This window comes from Anomaloglossus baeobatrachus, chromosome 11 (genome assembly GCF_048569485.1).
Source record: "Anomaloglossus baeobatrachus isolate aAnoBae1 chromosome 11, aAnoBae1.hap1, whole genome shotgun sequence".
NCBI lineage: Eukaryota > Metazoa > Chordata > Amphibia > Anura > Aromobatidae > Anomaloglossus > Anomaloglossus baeobatrachus.
The window spans coordinates 25,020,805-25,041,398 of record NC_134363.1 but is presented as its reverse complement, the minus strand read 5'-3'; the positions used below and the strand labels follow the sequence as shown (position 1 = coordinate 25,041,398).

General features: G+C 43.3%; 1 protein-coding gene across 2 annotated transcripts in view; it reads left to right on the top strand.

Annotated features, from left to right (window-relative positions):
- The window catches only part of LOC142256011 (formyl peptide receptor 2-like), a 114,240-nt gene that overhangs the window by 31,001 nt on the left and 62,645 nt on the right, over positions 1 to 20,594 (top strand). The window contains exon 4 of one of the 2 annotated variants that reach the window (XM_075327497.1): positions 4,543 to 6,022. The exons of the other annotated variant lie outside the window; for it this stretch is intronic. Coding sequence (XP_075183612.1) covers positions 4,543 to 5,521 — 979 coding nt within the window. The 3' untranslated portion in view covers positions 5,522 to 6,022. Of the gene's footprint in view, positions 1 to 4,542; positions 6,023 to 20,594 lie in introns of those variants that run through there. 2 annotated transcript variants of the gene reach the window in all.

The following is a 20,594-nucleotide window of genomic DNA, read 5'->3' as shown; positions in this document are numbered from 1 at the left end:
GACACTAATGGAGTACAACAGCTACTTCTTGTATGTCACTAAATGGCAGCATTTTTTGCTATTATTATAGCTTATTAAAAACAGAGCAGGAGGGTGTCATGCAGAGGTGCTAGAAATAGCTTGGCACCAGTGGGACAATAATGGAGTACAACAGCCAGTTCTTATATGCCACTAAATGGCAGCATTTTTTGCTATTATTATAGCCTATTAAAAACAAAGCAGGAGGGTGTCATGCAGAGGTGCTAGAAATAGCTTCGCACTAGTGGGACAATAATGGAGTACTACAGCCAGTTCTTGTATGCCACTAAATGGCAGCATTTTTTGCTATTATTATAGCTTATTAAAAACAGAGCAGGAGGGTGTCATGCAGAGGTGCTAGAAATAGCTTTGCACCGGTGGGACAATAATGAAGTCCAACAGTCACTTCTTGTATGCCACTAAATGGCAGCATTTTTTGCTATTATTATAGCTTATTAAAAACAGAGCAGGAGGGTGTCATGCAGAGGTGCTAGAAATAGCTTGGCACCAGTGAGACAATAATGGAGTACAACAGCCAGTTCTTGTATGCCACAAAATGGCAGCATTTTTTGCTATTATTATGGCTTATTAAAAACAGAGCAGGAGGGTGTCATGCAGAGGTGCTAGAAATAGCTTGGCACCAGTGGGACACTAATGGAGTACAACAGCTACTTCTTGTATGTCACTAAATGGCAGCATTTTTTGCTATTATTATAGCTTATTAAAAACAGAGCAGGAGGGTGTCATGCAGAGGTGCTAGAAATAGCTTGGAACCAGTGGGACAATAATGGAGTACAACAGCCAGTTCTTGTATGCCACTAAATGGCAGCATTTTTTGCTATTATTATAGCCTATTAAAAACAGAGCAGGAGGGTGTCATGCAGAGGTGCTAGAAATAGCTTCGCACTAGTGGGACAATAATGGAGTACTACAGCCAGTTCTTGTATGCCACTAAATGGCAGCATTTTTTGCTATTATTATAGCTTATTAAAAACAGAGCAGGAGTGTGTCATGCAGAGGTGCAAGAAATAGCTTGGCACCAGTGGGACACTAATGTAGTACAACAGCTACTTCTTGTATGCCACTAAATGGCAGCATTTTTTGCTAGTATTATAACCTATTAAAAACAGAGCAGGAGGGTGTCATGCAGAGGTGCTAGAAATAGCTTTGCACCAGTGGGACAATAATGAAGTCCAACAGTCACTTCTTGTATGCCACTAAATGGCAGCATTTTTTGCTATTATTATGGCTTATTAAAAACAGAGCAGGAGGGTGTCATGCAGAGGTGCTAGAAATAGCTTGGCACCAGTGGGACACTAATGGAGTACAACAGCTCCTTCTTGTATGTCACTAAATGGCAGCATTTTTTGCTATTATTATAGCTTATTAAAAACAGAGCAGGAGGGTGTCATGTAGAGGTGCAAGAAATAGCTTGGCACCAGTGGGACAATAATGGAGTACAACAGCCAGTTCTTGTATGCCACTAAATGGCAGCATTTTTTGCTATTATTATAGCCTATTAAAAACAAAGCAGGAGGGTGTCATGCAGAGGTGCTAGAAATAGCTTTGCACCAGTGGGACAATAATGAAGTCCAACAGTCACTTCTTGTATGCCACTAAATGGCAGCATTTTTTGCTATTATTATGGCTTATTAAAAACAGAGCATGAGGGTGTCATGCAGAGGTGCTAGAAATAGCTTGGCACCAGTGGGACACTAATGGAGTACAACAGCTACTTCTTGTATGTCACTAAATGGCAGCATTTTTTGCTATTATTATAGCTTATTAAAAACAGAGCAGGAGGGTGTCATGCAGAGGTGCTAGAAATAGCTTGGCACCAGTGGGACAATAATGGAGTACAACAGCCAGTTCTTGTATGCCACTAAATGGCAGCATTTTTTGCTATTATTATAGCCTATTAAAAACAAAGCAGGAGGGTGTCATGCAGAGGTGCTAGAAATAGCTTTGCACCAGTGGGACAATAATGAAGTCCAACAGTCACTTCTTGTATGCCACTAAATGGCAGCATTTTTTGCTATTATTATAGCTTATTAAAAACAAAGCAGGAGGGTGTCATGCAGAGGTGCTAGAAATAGCTTGACACCAGTGGGACAATAATGGAGTACAACAGCCAGTTCTTGTATGCCACTAAATGGCACCATTTTTTGCTATTATCATAGCTTATTAAAAACAGAGCAGGAGGGTGTCTTGCAGAGGTGCTAAAAATAGCTTGGCACCAGTGGGACACTAATGGAGTACAACATCCAGTTCTATGATGCCATTAAATGGCAGCATTTTTTGCTATCATTATAGCTTATTAAAAACAGAGCAGGAGGGTGTCATGCAAAGGTGCTAAAAATAGCTTTGCACCAGTGGGGCACTAATGGAAGTCCAACAGCCACTTTTAGGATGCCACTAAGTTTCCTCAGTGTTTGCTAGTATAATGGCTTAGTAACAATGAGTTTGAGTGTGCAAAGTGCAGGAGAGTACAGTGGCAGGGTTTTGGGTCTCTGGGTAGAGGAAAGGAAGCCTCCCTTTCTATCCCTCCTAATGGGGAAATGCAGCGAGGAAATCCCTGACCTTAGCTACACAGACGCTGTCATCTTGTGTAGCTGTTAAAATCTGTTTTCACGGCCCTGACTGTCACCTATGGCTCTGACCCTGCCGGTATGAGCCCTTACAAGGGCTGAAAGAAACTTCTATCCCTATTCTGTATAGCGCTGTGTATAGAGCGTACACAGCAGTATCGGAGATAGGAGCTGCGCCAGTGATGACTTCCACCAAGGACGCCGAAGAGATAATGGCGTCCGGATGGGCAGATACTCGTTTTTATAATGCATGGACATGTGACATGGACATCCCATCACACATGCCGTTGCTTCTCTGGCTAAAAGTCCACTTAGCTGTGTGTGTGTCTGGGATTGGCTGACATGCTGGCCCACCCCACTACACGCGCGCGCTTAATGAAGGAAGACAAGGAAAGAAAAAAAAATATGGCGATCGCCATTATCCAAACAGCAGTGATCTGAATGCGCTGTTCCCGCACACTATACACTGAAATTTCATAATAGTGTGAGTCACAGAGTGACTTACACTATTACAGCGGAAAGCCAGCTAGGAATTAGCTGTTTTTTTTGCTGATAGAACCGTTCTCGAACGTATCTAGAACTATCGAGCTTTAGCAAAAAGCTCGAGTTCTAGTTCGATCTAGAACAGCCCACAAAATCACTCAAGCCGCGAACTGGAGAACCTCGAACCGCGCTCAACTCTAATCATGACGCAACCTCCATATCACACACTCACACGTCTGAGCTAACTGCTTTGTATATCTGAGCATGGGCGCCTGTATTTCACACTTGGTAGAGTTTATGTCTATGGTATTTGTACATATAGAAAGCGTTCTCTGACCACAGCCTTCTTCTTACTCTTCATAAAGCCGCACTGCAGGTGGCGACCTATGTGGGATGATTCTCCTCCCCATTATTTCCTCCAGGTTCTGGCTCACACTTTTTCTGCCTTTGGTTTGGTGTGTTGCCACCCACGTGTCTTTCTTCCATAGTGCGGCCAAACTCTTCTAGACTTTATTCATTTATTGCTTTACATTTTGTTGCACTTGTTCTTCTATCTCTTCTATTTATTGCTCCACTATTTCTATGAAAATTTTGTTGCTGCCTCATCCATATCTGCAATTCCAGTAGATGGAAGCTGATACCATTTTGCTACTTGTGCATTTTTTCATCCAAATATTTAGTGATTCTCTCCTAATCCATGTGTTACCACACTTTATACCTATCACCTTTATGGCTGCTTGTACATACTGATGATAATATTCTGATCTGTGAGGTTATACTGTATTCAGACACTTTATTATTACAGTAACTTCTTTCCATACAAGTGTTTTACATTCCCTCCTTTATTATAACATCTCAGTAGATTGTGGCTGAATTGTATCTTATTGTCGTTTTCATACTGAATCGCCATTGCAATTAGCATTCTCTACATCTAATATTTTATATGTAAGTCTTTACTGGTTCATTGAGGATTCGGGTTATTATGGGCGTCCCTTCAATGGGTTTTTTGTAGCCTATGTGCATTTCTTTAATCATTTATAATTCCTTGTCAGTTTTTTTCTTCATGTTGATAAAGTATATATATATATATATTAGTTGCTCCTGGTCCTCTGTCCATAATTACTGCGTAGCTGTAATATAAAGGTGTAGCTCCGCTGGGGCAGGGTCAGGGCCGCCGGCTGCTTCAGCGTCGTGGTACCTTGTATCACGTTTGCGGTCACAGCACAGCCGCACATTACAGATTGTGATCAGACCATAAGGGATTGTGATGACGGTAAAGTGCGGCTGAGGCACCTGGAGGACGTGCAGCACTGAGCAGTTACTAGAGACCGGCCCGGGGGCATCTCCTCTTCTACCACTCCTCTTCCCGGATGAGGCCACCCCGACAAGCCAGACATTTATGAAAACATAAATTGTTATCTTTCCTAATGTCTACCCTATCCTGTCTCCTCAGGTCATCTGACGGTTACTACTTTTATTATTACAAAAACATTTTACCCAAGACGTCAATTACATTATACAGCATTGTTTTTGCTCTCGGGATTATCGGTAATGGATTAGTCATCTGGATTGCCGGATTCAGGATGAAGGACACAGTCAGTGCCGTGTGGTTCCTCCACCTGGCCATCGCGGACTTCCTGTGCTGTGCGTCTCTGCCTCTGAGAATTTATGAGTGGGCTGTATATTACTCTTTCTTCTCATACGGCCATTTCTCAATAATTGCAAATTGCAGAGCAAACATGTTCCTGTTTAATATAAACATGACCTCCAGTGTTCTCCTCCTGACGGCCATGAGTATTGACCGCTGGGTGTCCGTCATGTGGCCATTCTGGGCCAAAGCTCATAGAACCTGTAATGTGGTGAGAATCTCTGCAGCAATCATCTGGGGGCTGAGCCTCATTGTAGCCGGTGTACTGTATTACGTGTATATATACCATGTAGGTGAGGAATATGAATGGTGTGTATATGATATTAAATTAACTCTTTTTAACCCAGAGTTATATCACACCATGCAGCTGATCAGATTCGTTACAATGTGTGTGATCCCTTTTCTCATCATCGTCACCTCTTATGTCACCATTTTCTACAAGATTAGAAAAAGTAAGAGATCCCAGAGATCTCAGAGATCCTCCAGGATCATCACCGCTGTTATATCGTGTTTCTTCATCTGCTGGTTTCCATATTACATCTGGCCACTAATATCCTGGGATTATTATATACCTTCCCCTCTACTCCATATTCTATACATTATTATTGTCGCCCTGGCTTGTGTTAACAGCTGCATGAATCCGATCATTTATGTATTTATGGGACCGGGTTTCCGACAAGGTTTCTTCAGATCCATCCCCGCCAGGGTAGAAAGAGCCTTAAGAGAACATCCTAATGACCTGTGCAGAGAAGATACAGGAAATTCTTGCACTACTGATGTGTAATATATATCCCTGTTATCTTCTATATGTGACACCTATTAACCCCTTGGAGTCTTGGCTATTTTTTATTTTTTCACTTTCCTTCCTCCTCTCATTCATGAACCAGAACATTTTATTTTACATCCTCACAACCTAATGCGGGATTGTTTTTTGCAGGATACTTTCTCATTTTTAAAGTCGTTCTTCATTTTACCACATAATGTGCTGAAAAACAGGTGAAAAAAAATCTTAAGTGAAGTGAAATGGTTAAAAAAAAATCTGTAATTCCTCCATATTTCTTTGGGTTTAGTTTTTACTGTATTATTACCCGGCAGTGCGATTCCCCCTGACATTACATCTATGGTGATTAGAGATGAGTGGATCAATCTGCCGTGGATGGGGTTAGTGTCACATTTCCTGTAATTTACTTTAATTTAACCCCTTCACGGTCCTGCCTTTTCCCTCTTTTACACTTGTTTTTTCTCTCCCCTTCTTCATAGAGCCATCACTTTTTTATTTTTCCATCAATATGGCCATTTGAGAGCTTGTTTTTTGAGAGATGAGTTGTACTTTTGAATGACATCCTTCATTTTACCATATAGTGTACTGGAAAATGAGGGAAAAAATTCTTGTGAAAAAAAGTGCAATTCCACAAATGTTTTCTTTATTAATATTTACCATGTTTACTATATAATAAAACTAATCAGGTTATGATTCCCCAAGTTAGTACAAGATCAGAGATACCAAACATGTATAAATTATTATTTAATTGGTGAAGTAAATATAGAATTTTATGCCCCCCCCAAAAAAAAAAAAAAAAAAATCCAAGAACAGTATCATTTTCACTTTTCAGAATTTGGGGCTGGGATGCCTTTATTTTTACCCCTGATCTGATACCATTTTTGAGCCTGCATCAAAGTCAAGGATGCAACATTAGACGTACCAGTAAATGCAAAGTTGTAAAGTGGTTAATGAAAACAATGAAATGGTAGGAGGATAGAAGTATTAAGGCCCAGTCACACACAACGACTTACCAGCGATCCCGAAAACGATGTGACCTGATAAGGATCGCTGGTAAGTCGCTGGGAGGTCGCAGGTGAGATGTCACACAGTCAGATCTTACCAGCGATGCAGGAACAATACAGGTCACAGTAGCGACTTTATAACGATCTCAGCAGTCACTGGGACCCTGTCACACAGTGTCAAACACAGCGATGTGTCCTGCCCAGCAGGACATCACCTTTGAAGAAAATGGCCTGGACCATTCTGCAACGACTAGCGATCTCACAGCAGGGGCCTGATCGCTGCTAGATGTCACACATAATGAGATCGCTAACGGGATCGCTACTGCGTCACCAAACGATGACTCAGCAGCGATCTCGCTAGCGATCTCGTTATGTGTGACGGTACCTTTAGTCTGCTCTGCAGGTAATAGAATCAAGAAATCCAGAGACTGTATTCAGAATTGGACAACGCAGTTTATTTTCTACGTGTTTCGATGCTTAAACATCTTCTTCATCAGGTTCTCTTGATCCGATCCTGAATACAGTCTCTGGATTTCTTGATTCTATTTCCAGCAGTGGAAACTACTACTCCTATCCTTCTACTATGTGGTTTCCATGGTGGATTTCCCTACCAGAGCAATCTGCAGCAGATGTCATACTTTGCCTGCTCAGTTGTAGGTTAGACAACCCCAATAGATAAGCAATTCTCTTACTCCTCCCCTGGATTATTCTCCGGCGGATAATACCCTATTGCTCTTGGTGTTCCCTTCTCTTAATGAGAACAATTTTACATTTTATCCGATCTCTAAATAAAGTATTAAATAATCGCAGAGAAACGTTTCCCCCTCAGTCCTTGAGAAGTAGTGGGCAGCCGGAGGTCACTGACGTCGCTCCAGATATGGTATTATTTCTTATTATGGATCCATGTGTTTTATAAATTCTTCCTCTGCCTTCAGTTCAGCTTTTAAGTCCAGCGTTGCCCGGTGTTTCCTCTGTGACCCTTTATAGATCCTCGTGAAATTGTTCCTCTTATTTTTCTAAAAATGCAATAAGTGATCGAAATGTCCAATTTACGCCAAAATGGTCAATCAAATTTTCAGCCTAAAGCACAAAATACAAGGTTCACACTAAATTTTCTACCGATGTAATTGATCTGATCTGCAGTATCCTGATTTCAGGTCATTTTTTACTATTTATCGATCACTGCAAAAAAAAAAAATAAAAATACCATAAAAAATATTGAATATTATTTATTTTACACCACTTACATTTTTTTCCTTTACATTAAATGCTACAATTAATGTTGTCGGCCAAAAGTAAAACTCCTTCAACAAAATATGAAAACCCTTAGGCGGGCTTTGCACACTACGACATTGCAGGCCGATGCTGCGATGCCGAGTGCGATAGTGCCCGCCCCCGTCGCAGCAGCGATATGTGGTGATAGCTGGCGTAGCGAAAGTTATCGCTACGCCAGCTTCACACACACACTCACCTGCCGTGCGACGTCCCTGTGGCCGGCGACCCGCCTCCTTGTTAAGGGGGCGGGTCGTGCGGCGTCACTGCGACGTCACACGGCAGGCGGCCAATCAGAGCGGAGGGGCGGAGATGAGCAGGATGTAAACATCCTGCCCACCTCCTTCCTTCCGCATATCCTACGGAAGCCGCAGTGAGGCCGGTAGGAGACGTTCCTCGCTCCTGCGACTTCACACACAGCGATGTGTGCTGCCGCAGGAGCGAGGAACAACATCGGACCATTGCGTCAGCGTAATTATGGATTACGCCGACGCTGTACCGATGATACGATTACGACGCTTTTGCGCTCGTTAATCGTATCATCCAGCCTTTACACACTGCGATGTCGCATGCGATGCCGGAAGTGCGTCATTTTCAATTTGACCCCACCGACATCGCACCTGCGATGTCGCAGTGTGCAAAGTGCCCCTTAATCCACAAAAATAAGTTAAATTGATGGAAAAATAAAAAGTTCTGGGTTTTTGAAGAAGAAGAGGAAAAAACAAAAAACTCAAAAAATGAAAACCTAATGTTCTTGACGGAGATAACAGATGTGACAATGTCTGTTATGATTAGTTTTTAACGTCACAATTTTTAAAAAGGAAAAAAGGGAAATTTTAATTTATTATTTAAAATTTTAATTATTTATTGTATTCCTTTATTTTAGATTTCGCTAGATAATGTGATCCTGTGATGACTTATTCTTTGCACTGCGGTCACATAGTATTACAGGATATTGGATAAATCCCGGCCTCTTCTGAAGATCAAACAGTGACTGATCCTCTCAGGAGAAGCAATATGGCCGCGATGGCGAGTGACATCCCATAATCATGTCACCTGGGAAGATTCACTGCACTAAATGCCAAAGTCACACACCCCATATTTGTGTGTATATATATATATATATATATATATATATATACTAGAAGGTGGCCCGATTCTACGCATCGGGTATTCTAGAATTTACGTATTGTGTAGTTCATGTATGATTTTTGTTATATATATATATATATATATATATATATATATATATAGATGTTGTTGTGTGTAGTTACCAAGTGTTTGTGTAGGCGCTGTACATGTTCTGGGTGTTGTCTGGGTGTGACGGGGGGTGAGAGCGGTGTTGTATGTGTGTTGCGTGTGTTGCGTTGTTTGTGGAGCGCTGTGTGTCTGTAGCGTTGTGTGTGTGTTGCGCGGTTTGTGTGTGTGTGGTGTGTTTTGGGGGGAGGTATGTTTTGTGCAATGTGTGTGTTGTGCGGTATGTGCGTATATTTGTGTGTGCCGCGGTGTTTGTGTGTTGGGTGTTGTGTGTGTGCAGCGTTGTCTGTGTGTGTGGGTGTCTGTGTAGGGCAGTTGTTTGTGGTTCCCAGTGTGTGTGTGTGTGTGGTGTGTGGTGTGTTGTGCAGTGCGCGCGTGTGTGTGTGTGTGTGTGCATCAGCCTCTCTTCTCTCAGCCTACCTCTCCCAGCCTCCCTCCTCCCAGCCTCCCTCAGCATCAGCCTCCCTCTCCCAGCCTCCCCAAGCATCAGCCTCCACCAGCATCAGCCTCTCTCCTTCCAGCCTCCCCCAGCATCAGCCTCCGCCAGCATCAGCCTCTCTCCTTCCAGCCTCCTCCAGCATCAGCCTCCCTCTCCCAGCCTTCCCCAGGATCAGCCTCTCTCCTCCCAGCCTCCGTCCTCCCAGCCTTCCCCAGCATCAGCTTTCCCCTCCCAGCCTCCCTCAGCATCAGCCTTCCCCAGCATCAGCCTCTCTCCTCCCAGCCTCAGCCTCTCTCCTTCCAGCCTCCCCCAGCATCAGCCTCTCTCCTTCCAGCCTCCCTCAGCATCAGCCTCCCCTTCCCAGCCTTCCCCAGGATCAGCCTCTCTCCTCCCAGCCTCCTTCCTCCCAGCCTCCCCCTCCCAGCCTCCCTCAGCATCAACCTTCCGCTCCAAGTCTCCCCCAGCATCAGCCTCCCCAAGCATCAGCCTCCACCAGCATCAGCCTCTCTCCTTCCAGCCTCCCCCAGCATCAGCCTCTCTCCTTCCAGCCTCCCTCAGCATCAGCCTCCCGTTCCCAGCCTTCTCCAGGATCAGCCTCTCTCCTCCCAGCCTCCTTCCTCCCAGCCTCCCCCTCCCAGCCTCCCTCAGCATCAGCCTTCCCCTCCCAGTCTCCCCCAGCATCAGCCTCCCCAAGCATCAGCCTCCACCAGCATTAGCCTCTCTCCTTCCAGCCTCCCCCAGCATCAGCCTCCCCAAGCATCAGCCTCCACCAGCATCAGCCTCCCTCCTCCCAGCCTCCCCCAGCATCAGCTTCCCCCTCCCAGCCTCCCCCAGCATCAGCCTCTCTCCTCCCAGCATCAGCCTCTCTCATCCCAGCATCAGCCTCTCTCCTCCCAGCATCAGCCTCTCCTCTCTGTCCCCAGCATCAGCCTCTCTCCTCCCAGCCTTCCCCAGCATCAGCCTCTCTCTTCCCAGCCTCCCCCAGCATCAGCCTCCCCCAGCATCAGCCTCTCTTCTTCCAGCCTCCCCCAGCATCAGCCTCTCTCCTTCCAGCCTCCCCCAGCATCAGCCTCCCTCTCCCAGCCTTCCCCAGGATCAGCCTCTCTCCTCCCAGCCTCCGTCCTCCCAGCCTTCCCCAGCATCAGCTTTCCCCTCCCAGCCTCCCTCAGCATCAGCCTTCCCCAGCATCAGCCTCTCTCCTCCCAGCCTCAGCCTCTCTCCTTCCAGCCTCCCCCAGCATCAGCCTCTCTCCTTCCAGCCTCCCTCAGCATCAGCCTCCCCTTCCCAGCCTTCCCCAGGATCAGCCTCTCTCCTCCCAGCCTCCTTCCTCCCAGCCTCCCCCTCCCAGCCTCCTTCAGCATCAGCCTTCCCCTCCCAGTCTCCCCCAGCATCAGCCTCCCCCTCCCAGCCTTCCCCATGATCAGCCTCTCTGCTCCCAGCCTCCTCCAGCACGCCGTGCTCCTCTGCCGACACTCACACACCCGATCGCATCCACTCACACACACCCGATCGCATCCACTCACACACACCCGATCGCATCCACTCACACACACCCGATCGCATCCACTCACACACACCCGATCGCATCCACTCACACACCCCCGATCGCATCCACTCACACACCCCCGATCGCATCCACTCACACACCCCCGATCGCATCCACTCACACACCCCCGATCGCATCCACTCACACACACCCGATCGCATCCACTCACACACCCCCGATCGCATCCACTCACACATCCCCGATCGCATCCACTCACACACACCCGATCGCATCCACTCACACACCCCCGATCGCATCCACTCACACACACCCGATCGCATCCACTCACACACCCCCGATCGCATCCACTCACACACCCCCGATCGCATCCACTCACACACACCCGATCGCATCCACTCACACACACCCGATCGCATCCACTCACACACACAGACACTGACGATATCGCACATACGCGCTCACACTCACAACATCCGGAGATACCACATGCCTCTGGCCATGTGATCCTCCGTCAGGTCCTGGAAGGTCACAACAGCACAGTATCGAGGCCGAGAAGCAAGCGATATCGCCGGATGCTGTAAGTATGTGAATGCGATGTGAGGTGTGTGTGAGGTGTGTGTGAGGTGTGTGTGAGAGTGAGTGTGATCTGATGTGTGTGTATGTTTTCTTCCGCTGCAGCAGCAGGACCTTGATGCGCTTGTAACCATGCGAGCATGGTTACCAACGTATCCACACCACTCCCGTGCGAGCGGAGGCCGGGGGGGGGGGGTGAGGGTGGGGGGGGAGTACAGTACTCACCTCGGTGACAGCCGTGTCAGTTCGGGGAATGTGCGGGGGGGGGGGAAGTACAGTACTCACCTCGGTGACAGCCGTGTCAGTTCGGGGAATGCGCGGGGGGAGGGAGGGGCCAGAGCTAGCGTGCATTGCGTGAGGGGGGCGGGGCGGGGCGTGGCCGAATTGCCAATGCCTGCAGGGTGCCGGGGCGAGAGGCCAATCTGTGGGGGGGGCGGAGCCTGGGCGAGCGGCTGGCCAATCCGTGTGGGGGCGCAGCCTGGGCGAGCGGCCAATCGGTGTGGGGGGGCGGGACCATGGCGAGCCCAGCGGCCAATCAGCTTTGTGTCACCGTAAGGACACAATTTTGGAGCATGACAGACAGACAGATAGACAGACGGATAGACAGACAGACAGACAGACAGACAGACAGAATAAGGCAATTATATATATAGATATATATATATGTATATATATATATATATATATATATATATATATATATCTATACTGGTATATAAATATATGATAACTAATATAATTATGGATATAACATTCTGTTTATAGTTGTGTTTCTTCTAGAGCTAATATCATCTCAGACATTTATACATTATTTACAGGACGGGGGACCCCAAATTCCAGTGCAGATGTTGGTCCCGAGGTCAGACGTATCCTGCACCATGAGAATATGACATTAACCATATATGTTACATGCTTTTTTGCTCTCGTGTTATAATGTTCTACCAGATATAATCTTATATCTCTGTAACCGGAAATGTATTTCATAAATGTCAAAAATAATATCTTGAGCAAATGTATCAAATATATAAATAAGTTGCAATTATAAAAATATTATAATATATACAAGTCAACAATAAAAAGTCATAATAAATGTTAAAGTCGACTTTGTAACCTGACAATGTAAAAATTCCAAATATGTTTTAATGTAATATCCATTCTACATTATGTTCTGAATGATGTGATAATTAATAAAAATAAATGAGTTAAGCTAATTTTCAATTCTTCTATTCACATGAACTTTACCTGGAAATTTAATTAATTGAGAGTTTATTCTCCGAGAGTGTAATGTCCTTTATTACCCTATAAACAAAGACAATTCAAGTGGTGCTCATCAATCTTAGAAAATATTCTTTATTTCTTAAATGATAAAATCCATCAGATGACAGCTGTTTCGCTACACAATGAGCTTCGTCAGGTCCCCACCAGAGCAACTTCCTTAACCTACAAATACATCAGTACAACAAGCCATTCCCATAATACAGTGATAAACATTTCAATTTATGATGAATTCTCTTTCCCTGATGAAGCAACTTTATTACAATCACAAGATGTATGCTGGGAATGACTGTGGATTGGGGAAGCAGTGAATACGCATGAGAGCTAATGATCGGACCAAGAAGAAGTTATTTTCTTTTTTTGCAGCCCCCTACTTCTTATTAACACCAGCCCCCCTAAACTTAATAGCACATACGTTTTTTCTCCCATTGAATTCAATGGTGTTTGGATATGTTTGTCACCCTGTTCAGCAAACATTGGTAAAATTGACGAACACGAACTGAACTCAACCATCTCTATTTGTGACTGAGTAGTTAATTGTTATCAACTGTTATTAATAAAGTCAGTTAGATGACAAAACCTGAAGCTAGAAGGAAAAATTATCCAACATGTACAGGGTTACATTATGACTATGGAAAAGATGCCATAAAGTGATATGGTGGTTACCTTGGAAGATTAAAACTTCTCCTGTCCTCATGTTCAGCACAGTATGCAGAGAAGTCACTTGCTGCTTCTGTACAATGGTGGAAGATCATACAGCAGATATCTGTACTGACTCCAGATATGCTTTCGGAGTGGCACATGACTTTCCTGGAAGAGCAGGTATTTCATTGGACACTTAGATAAGTCCATACACCAGCTGTCATCAACTTTTCTTACATCGAGAGCCACATTTTCATTTGAGACATGGTAGTGTGCCATATTCAGACAAGTAACCCCAGAGAAGTGACACTCATAGTAAACCATTATAGGTATGATGACAGCAAAAACATTCCCCACAGAAAGTGCACTGAGATCTAGTGCCTATATAGGTAGAGTAATGACATCCAATTGTTCCAACTTTAATCTGATTTGGTATTCTTCAAGTTTCCCTCTAACAGTATCATTCTATCTTTATTCTTCTATTTTTATTTCTCTCCCTCATAATCCAGTAAGTATATGCTCATCCATATTTTCTATTCTGTGAGGGGCTACTCTTATAAGTCACCACGTGGAGATCTTCTCTTCATTTTTGTTCATACATCTTGGGCTCACAAGTCCCATGTGGCTCCTGAGCTACAAGTTGGGGAGTCCTGCTCTATGCAATGATGAAAGGGCTCAGATAATAGTTCAGAGCACTAAAGCTGCCCAAAAAAGTTACCGTCATCAACGTCCAAGCTCTAATGAAGGAAAAGGCAAGGGAAGTCCAGATATTGACGATAAAGCAGCCCCCATCCTACCACTACCAAAGAACTACATAACTAGGGAGCAACTGGAGACAACTGTGTACTGCAGACAAAGAAAGGAAAGAATGTAAGAGGAATGGAGCAACATGAGAGTGATGTGCGAAGGTTGGGTGAGAGGTGTTGTTTTTCCAGATTATTGTCTACAAAGATGACCTATTTGTTACATGATTTAACTTGTAAGACTCAAGAAGAAATAGTAAATATGGTGAATCAACAACTGATGACTAACCGGCTCTCACCTGTATTAGATTATAATGTTGTATTTATAAAGTACCAACATATTTCGCAGCACTTTACAATTCAGAGGGGACATGTACAGACAATTTGAAACAATACAAAAAAAACAAAATTAAGATACCAGGAGGAGTGAGGGCCCTGCTCTCAAGCTTACAGTCTATGAGGAAATAGGGGAGGCACAAAAGGTGAATGGGGGGGAGAAAAGCTTGTTATAAATGGTCCAGGCATCGATTTAATAGGGTATTCAAAACCAGCTGCATGAACCCATAATTGGCCAGAATTTATACAGGTACAGGGGACAAGAATTGGAAGTAGATTTTTTGTTATGAAGGGCAGAAAGGGTCTAGATTAGATCAGGGCAGTGAAGTGATAGGCTAGTCTACAGAATTGCATTTTTAGGGCCCACTTAAAGGTGTGGATGTTGGGAATTAATCGGATTGCTCTTGTAATTTGTTCCAGAGCATAGGCGCAGCTCGTGAGAAATCTTGAAGACGGGAGTGAGAGGTTCGAATTGTTGAGGATGTCAGTCTTAGGTCATTAGCAGAGTGGAGGGCATGGGTGGGGTGATAGACAGAGATGAGGGTGGAGATGTAGGGGGGTGCGGAACCGTGGAGAGCTTTGTGAGTGAGAGTGATAAGTTTATGTTGGATTCTGTAGCGGATAGGCAACCAGTGCAATGACTGGCAAAGAGCAGAGGTATAAGTGAAGCGGTTGCAGAGGAAAATGATCCTGGCTGCGGCATTCAGAATGGATTGGAGAATGGATTGGAGAGGGGAGAGTTTAGTAGCAGGGAGACTAATTAATAAAGAATTACAATAATCCAGGCGAGAATGAATGAGAGCGACTGTAAAAGTTTTTGCAGAGTCAAGGGTAAGAAAAGGTCAAAATCTCGAATGTTTTTGAGGTGGAATTGACAAGAACAAGCAAGTGAACGAATGTGGGGAGTGAAGGAAAGATCAGAGTCAAATATAACCCCAAGACAACGGGCGTGCTGCTGGGGCGTAATGGTAGAGCCACATACAGAAATAGTAATATTGGGTTTCGGAAGGTTGCTTTATATTGCTTTACAAGGAGGTTGTGTGAATAGCCCGAGCCTGCTGCCACTATATAGACCCATGTGGAGATATGTAGGTAAGTTATAAAGTAGAGCAAGAAAGGAAATGTAAAAAATAGTTTGATAATTAAACAGAACACGTCCCTCACACTAGGATATTTTTGTTTGTTTCGATGCCATATTAGAAATTCTTTTCAAGGCAGACAAATACAAAATACATTTCCAAGTGTTGTCTGTAATATTCCAATAAGTATGGATATTACCAACAAATACTGTCCATTTGTAGTATATGAGATGAGACACTGCACAGACTGAATTCAGCACAATGTATTTCTCCATACTGGCAGAAATAAGGAAAAAAATCCTGACAAGACAAAAAAAAATATTAATTAATAGAGTCAGAAAATCTTTAAAAGACTAGAAAGTTCTCACGTACATATGGACTTACAAAACCCAACTCCTTTACCCTCAATATCTTGAATTTTTTACATCATTTTTCTCTCTTTCACAGATATGATCTTGAGCTTTATACCACACAGAATTTACTCACATTTTATTCTCTTCTTAATTGTGTGTATTTCATATTAATAACTTTTATTTAACCTTTTTTTTCCATTCTGAAATTGTAGTTAACTCTATGTCAAACATTTGCTTTCCATTATAAAATAAACCAAGGTTGGTGGATATTTCTCCTTGGATGGTCTGTAGAGGACGCAGAAGGTGGTGTTGATTGGTAGATGCCCATGTGTTTCTAGTAGTGTGACGGGGTCCTTCTCTGATATTACACAATCAAAAGAGCGGGAGAAGGGTGAAAAATACAAGAATATTTATTACAAGCAAATCAAACGGTCTATAACATAATCCACCCTACAGAGGGTAAAAATAGTCCAGAAACACAAATATAGTCCAGTAAGTGCATAAATGTCCCAGGGATCAGTCACACTCGTCCAGCAGTCCTAATCCAGGGAAATTGGGGTTTGTCACAGTCTCTCTGGGGTGCTGGTCACAGCCTCAGCTTCACCCTCAGAGGTTCAATCTTGCTTCTTCTCTCTTGTAAGTCTCACCCAGAATGACAATCCCCAAGGTGAGCACAGAGTTTAGGTGGATCCCAGGCCTACCTCTCCCAGACCTAGGGACAGAAACATCACAGGGGATGATTACCTACAGACAATACAATGTACACACAAGGAATTCAAATAATGGACAGTGAACCATGCCTAAAATACAAACCGACACAACATGATACACAACCCCCCATATTCCACCATCACAGCCAGTATTTGGCTCCTTCTGTACAATGAATTATGTTGGTTTTGCCATTGGAAAAAAATGTGCATAATGGACCATTATTCTCATTAATAGATGTTTCCGCTGTGCATTTTTATTATTACAACAAATCAATAAAATTGATCCACTATATCGGCCTTCTATAGCAGATAATGGTCCTTGTACCCCAGACACAAATTCTTACTTATGATACAATAAAGGTAATTGAAGACTGAGGATCTATATGCTGAGCAGGATACAAGCCAGATCTGCACACCACAGAAGGAACCTTACCTTACCGGTCATAATGAGACATATAACTATGATTAAATGCCAAGTAACATCAGATATGTCATTCATTGTAATATCTCTTCCCGACCGCATGTGACTGCACAGAAAGACAACTGCGAACATTTCTCTGACTAATCAGATACAATCTCAACATCCGGTCACTTGATTTTGTATATTAAGCTGATCTATATAAAGTCACATTCTTTAGTTCTTCTTTGGTTATTTCTTTGGATAACATGATACATTGTATCTTCTGCAGAAGGGAATAATCTGAGAAATGACGAGGTAAGTGACTGAAAATCTCTTGCTGCCTCTAAATAAAAGCTTGACTGACAAGGTACCTCCAGAATTTACATTATTAGTAAATTGAGTCCCCCTGTGTGTAATTTAGTCTGAGGTTTTTCTGAGAATATGAAGGATCCGGCATCATCAGAAGAATCATGAGGTCACAATTTTCCCAATTTATTGAGGTCACAATTCTCAATTTTTAAAAAAAAAATAATAAAAAATTAGAAAACTATGTATCAATTACACTTCACAAATACTTGATGCTCAGTGTTTGTATATTACATAAAATCCAAATGAAATACATTTAAATTTCAGGGTATAGCATGAAAAATGCGGAAACGTTAAAATGGTATGAATACTTTTTCAAGGCAGTGCAAATGGATCTCAGTTGATGTTAGTTAATTCTATACAATAATACTATTCTGCATGATTTGGCTCTAGTTTCTTTTAATAGTTTTGTTGCACACATGCAGTGACTATATATTTGATCTCCATGATTTTCCTTTGCTGTCTATCAACTTTTTATTGAAATATAATATTTTCTATTTTGGCTCTAAATTTTATCTTTAACTATCTGGAACCTTCATAGAAGCTACATTCCTCTCTTTGATCACCCATATCTGCATGGCTTAGTGGGAATGTAGAGAATTGCACAGCATGGACAATTCCATGATGTCAGATATTGTTTTGTATGGTCAATATATCGATGATTTGCTCATCATCTGGAATGCAGATGTGGCGTCCATTACAGACATTAATTATTGTTTACATTTTAATTGTGTTAATTTATCATTTATATTTCTCACCAACCCTTTGAGATAAGTTAACTTGAGATTAGGAGGTGATGTTCACTTCTAATTAGAGATAAGAGGATCTTTTGAAACTCAAATTCACTTACTACAAAGAATTTATCAAAAAAAGTTGTGATGAATAAATTTGAATAAATTTCAATACTGGAAAGCTTGTAATTGTTCGTAAACTACATATGGGGGAAAAGAGAGAGGTAAAGAGAGAGAAAAATAGAGTGGATACCACTGCTCATAAGAGCTTTCATGCTACAGGAGAGAGAACATTGCTAACCAAAAGAGCTTACACTCTACATTAGAGTGGGTTGCTGATCATAAGTGCTTGCACTTTACATGCGAGAGAGAAAACCACACAGGCCATAACATTTTATTTTATTAATTTTTATTATTAATATTTTTTTATAGAGCCCCATTGATTCCATGGTGCTGTACATGAGAAGGGGTTACATGCCGAATACATATACAACTTAAAATAGACAGACTAGTGTAGGCTTACATTCTATAGGATTTTTGGGGATGAGACAGTAGGTGGGGTGTAGGTTGGGTGGCAGCTCTGCACGATGGTAAGGAGGAAGCTCCGTACAGTGGTGAGGCGGCAGCTCTGCACGGTGGTGAGGCGGCAACTTCACATGATGGTGAGGTGGCAGCTCTGCGTGGTCGTGAGGCAGGAGCTTGCGCGGTGGTGAGGCGGCAGCTCAGCACGGTACAACATACAAGTGATATAGAGAGAGAGAAACTAAGAAAGAAAGAAAGAAAGAAAGAACAAGAAAGAAAGAGATGCAGGATCCAGCTGACTTAAGAGCTTACATCCTACAGTAGAGATGTATTTACTGATGGTGAAGATGAAAATTTAATCTGTCATACAAAATATGGTCCACTGTGAGCCACTGATCAGTGATGGTGAAGTTACTGACCACCGCTGTAAAACAATTGTTAAGGCTGGTTTCACATCTCCAGTAATTTGCCAGAAGCCTGATCCGGCACAATTGCAGTACAGTTACATTCATTTACAATGGAAGTGCGACACCATGCTGACACATGTGGTTGTGTATGAAGCCTGTGTCCGCATGTTGTCGCACTTCCATTGTAAATTAATGTAACTATACTACATTTGTGACCGATCCGGCTTCCGGCAAAATACCAGAAATGTGAAACCAGCCTAATCCTCTTGATGTCATGGCTGCAGGACATTATCTGGAGGCCCAGGTGGTAATTTAAAATTATGCTTGCTTGCTCTCTGATGCTTCCACAACATAGGAAATGGTGATGTAGATTTTGTTTCTTCACTACTTCCAATCTGTTACAACTTCATCATTTTGCAAGTCTACATCTGCTTTCTGCTGTCCAAAGCATGTCATGAAGAACATTTCAGTGAGAGTAAATACCCAAATTAAGTAGAAAAATTCAAATGAGGTATGATGGGTTGAAAATCAACATTTGGACCAAAAACAAAGACATTAATGATCCAGCATGGTCCATAAACTGAGCTAAAATGATTGTAGCTAATAAGTAGAGCTGAGAGTTGCTTGAGTCAAAAGGTTCGCCAATTTCAAATTCAAGTGATTTTGGTCGGTGTTCGAGTCGTTCGACGAACTCGAACGATTTGCTTAAAGCTCGTCAGTTTGAGTTACCATTCGAGAACGGTTCGATCATCAAAAGTATGGCTTTTCACAGTAAGGGTGTGCGCACGTTGTGTATTTGCATGCGTCCTGCATCCCCAACACAATCCCTATCTTGTCCCTACTCACCGATCACGAGGCTGCACGGCTGTCACAAAGCTCCTGCGGCTTTTCCTCTTTTGAAAATGGCTGCCACTCATTATTCAATCGGTTATTCCCTGCCTTCCTCGCCCACCAGCGCCCATGATTGGTTGCAGTCAGACATGCCCCAAGCTGAGTGACAGCTGTCTCACTGCAACCAATCACAGCCGCCGGCGGGCGGGTCTATGTCATGCATTAAAATAAATAAATAATAAAAAAAAAAATGCGGTTCCCCCCAATTTTGATACCAGGCAGGATAAAGCCACATGGCTGGAGGCTGGTATTGTCACAATGGGGAGCGCCACGTTATGGGGAGCCCACCACCCTAACAATATCACCCATCAGCCACCCAGAATTGCCGCATCCATTAGATGTGACAGTCCCGGGACTCTACCCAGCTCATCTCGAATTGCCCTGGTGCAGTGGCAATCGGGGTAATAAGGGGTTAATCATGACAGGCGTCTCCCCGAGATACCTTCCATGATTAACCTGTAAGTGAAAGTAAATAAACACACACAGCAAAAAATCCTTTATTTTGAATAAAAAGAAAAAAAACACCCTCTTTTACCATTTTATCAAAATCCCCAAATACCCCTCCAGGT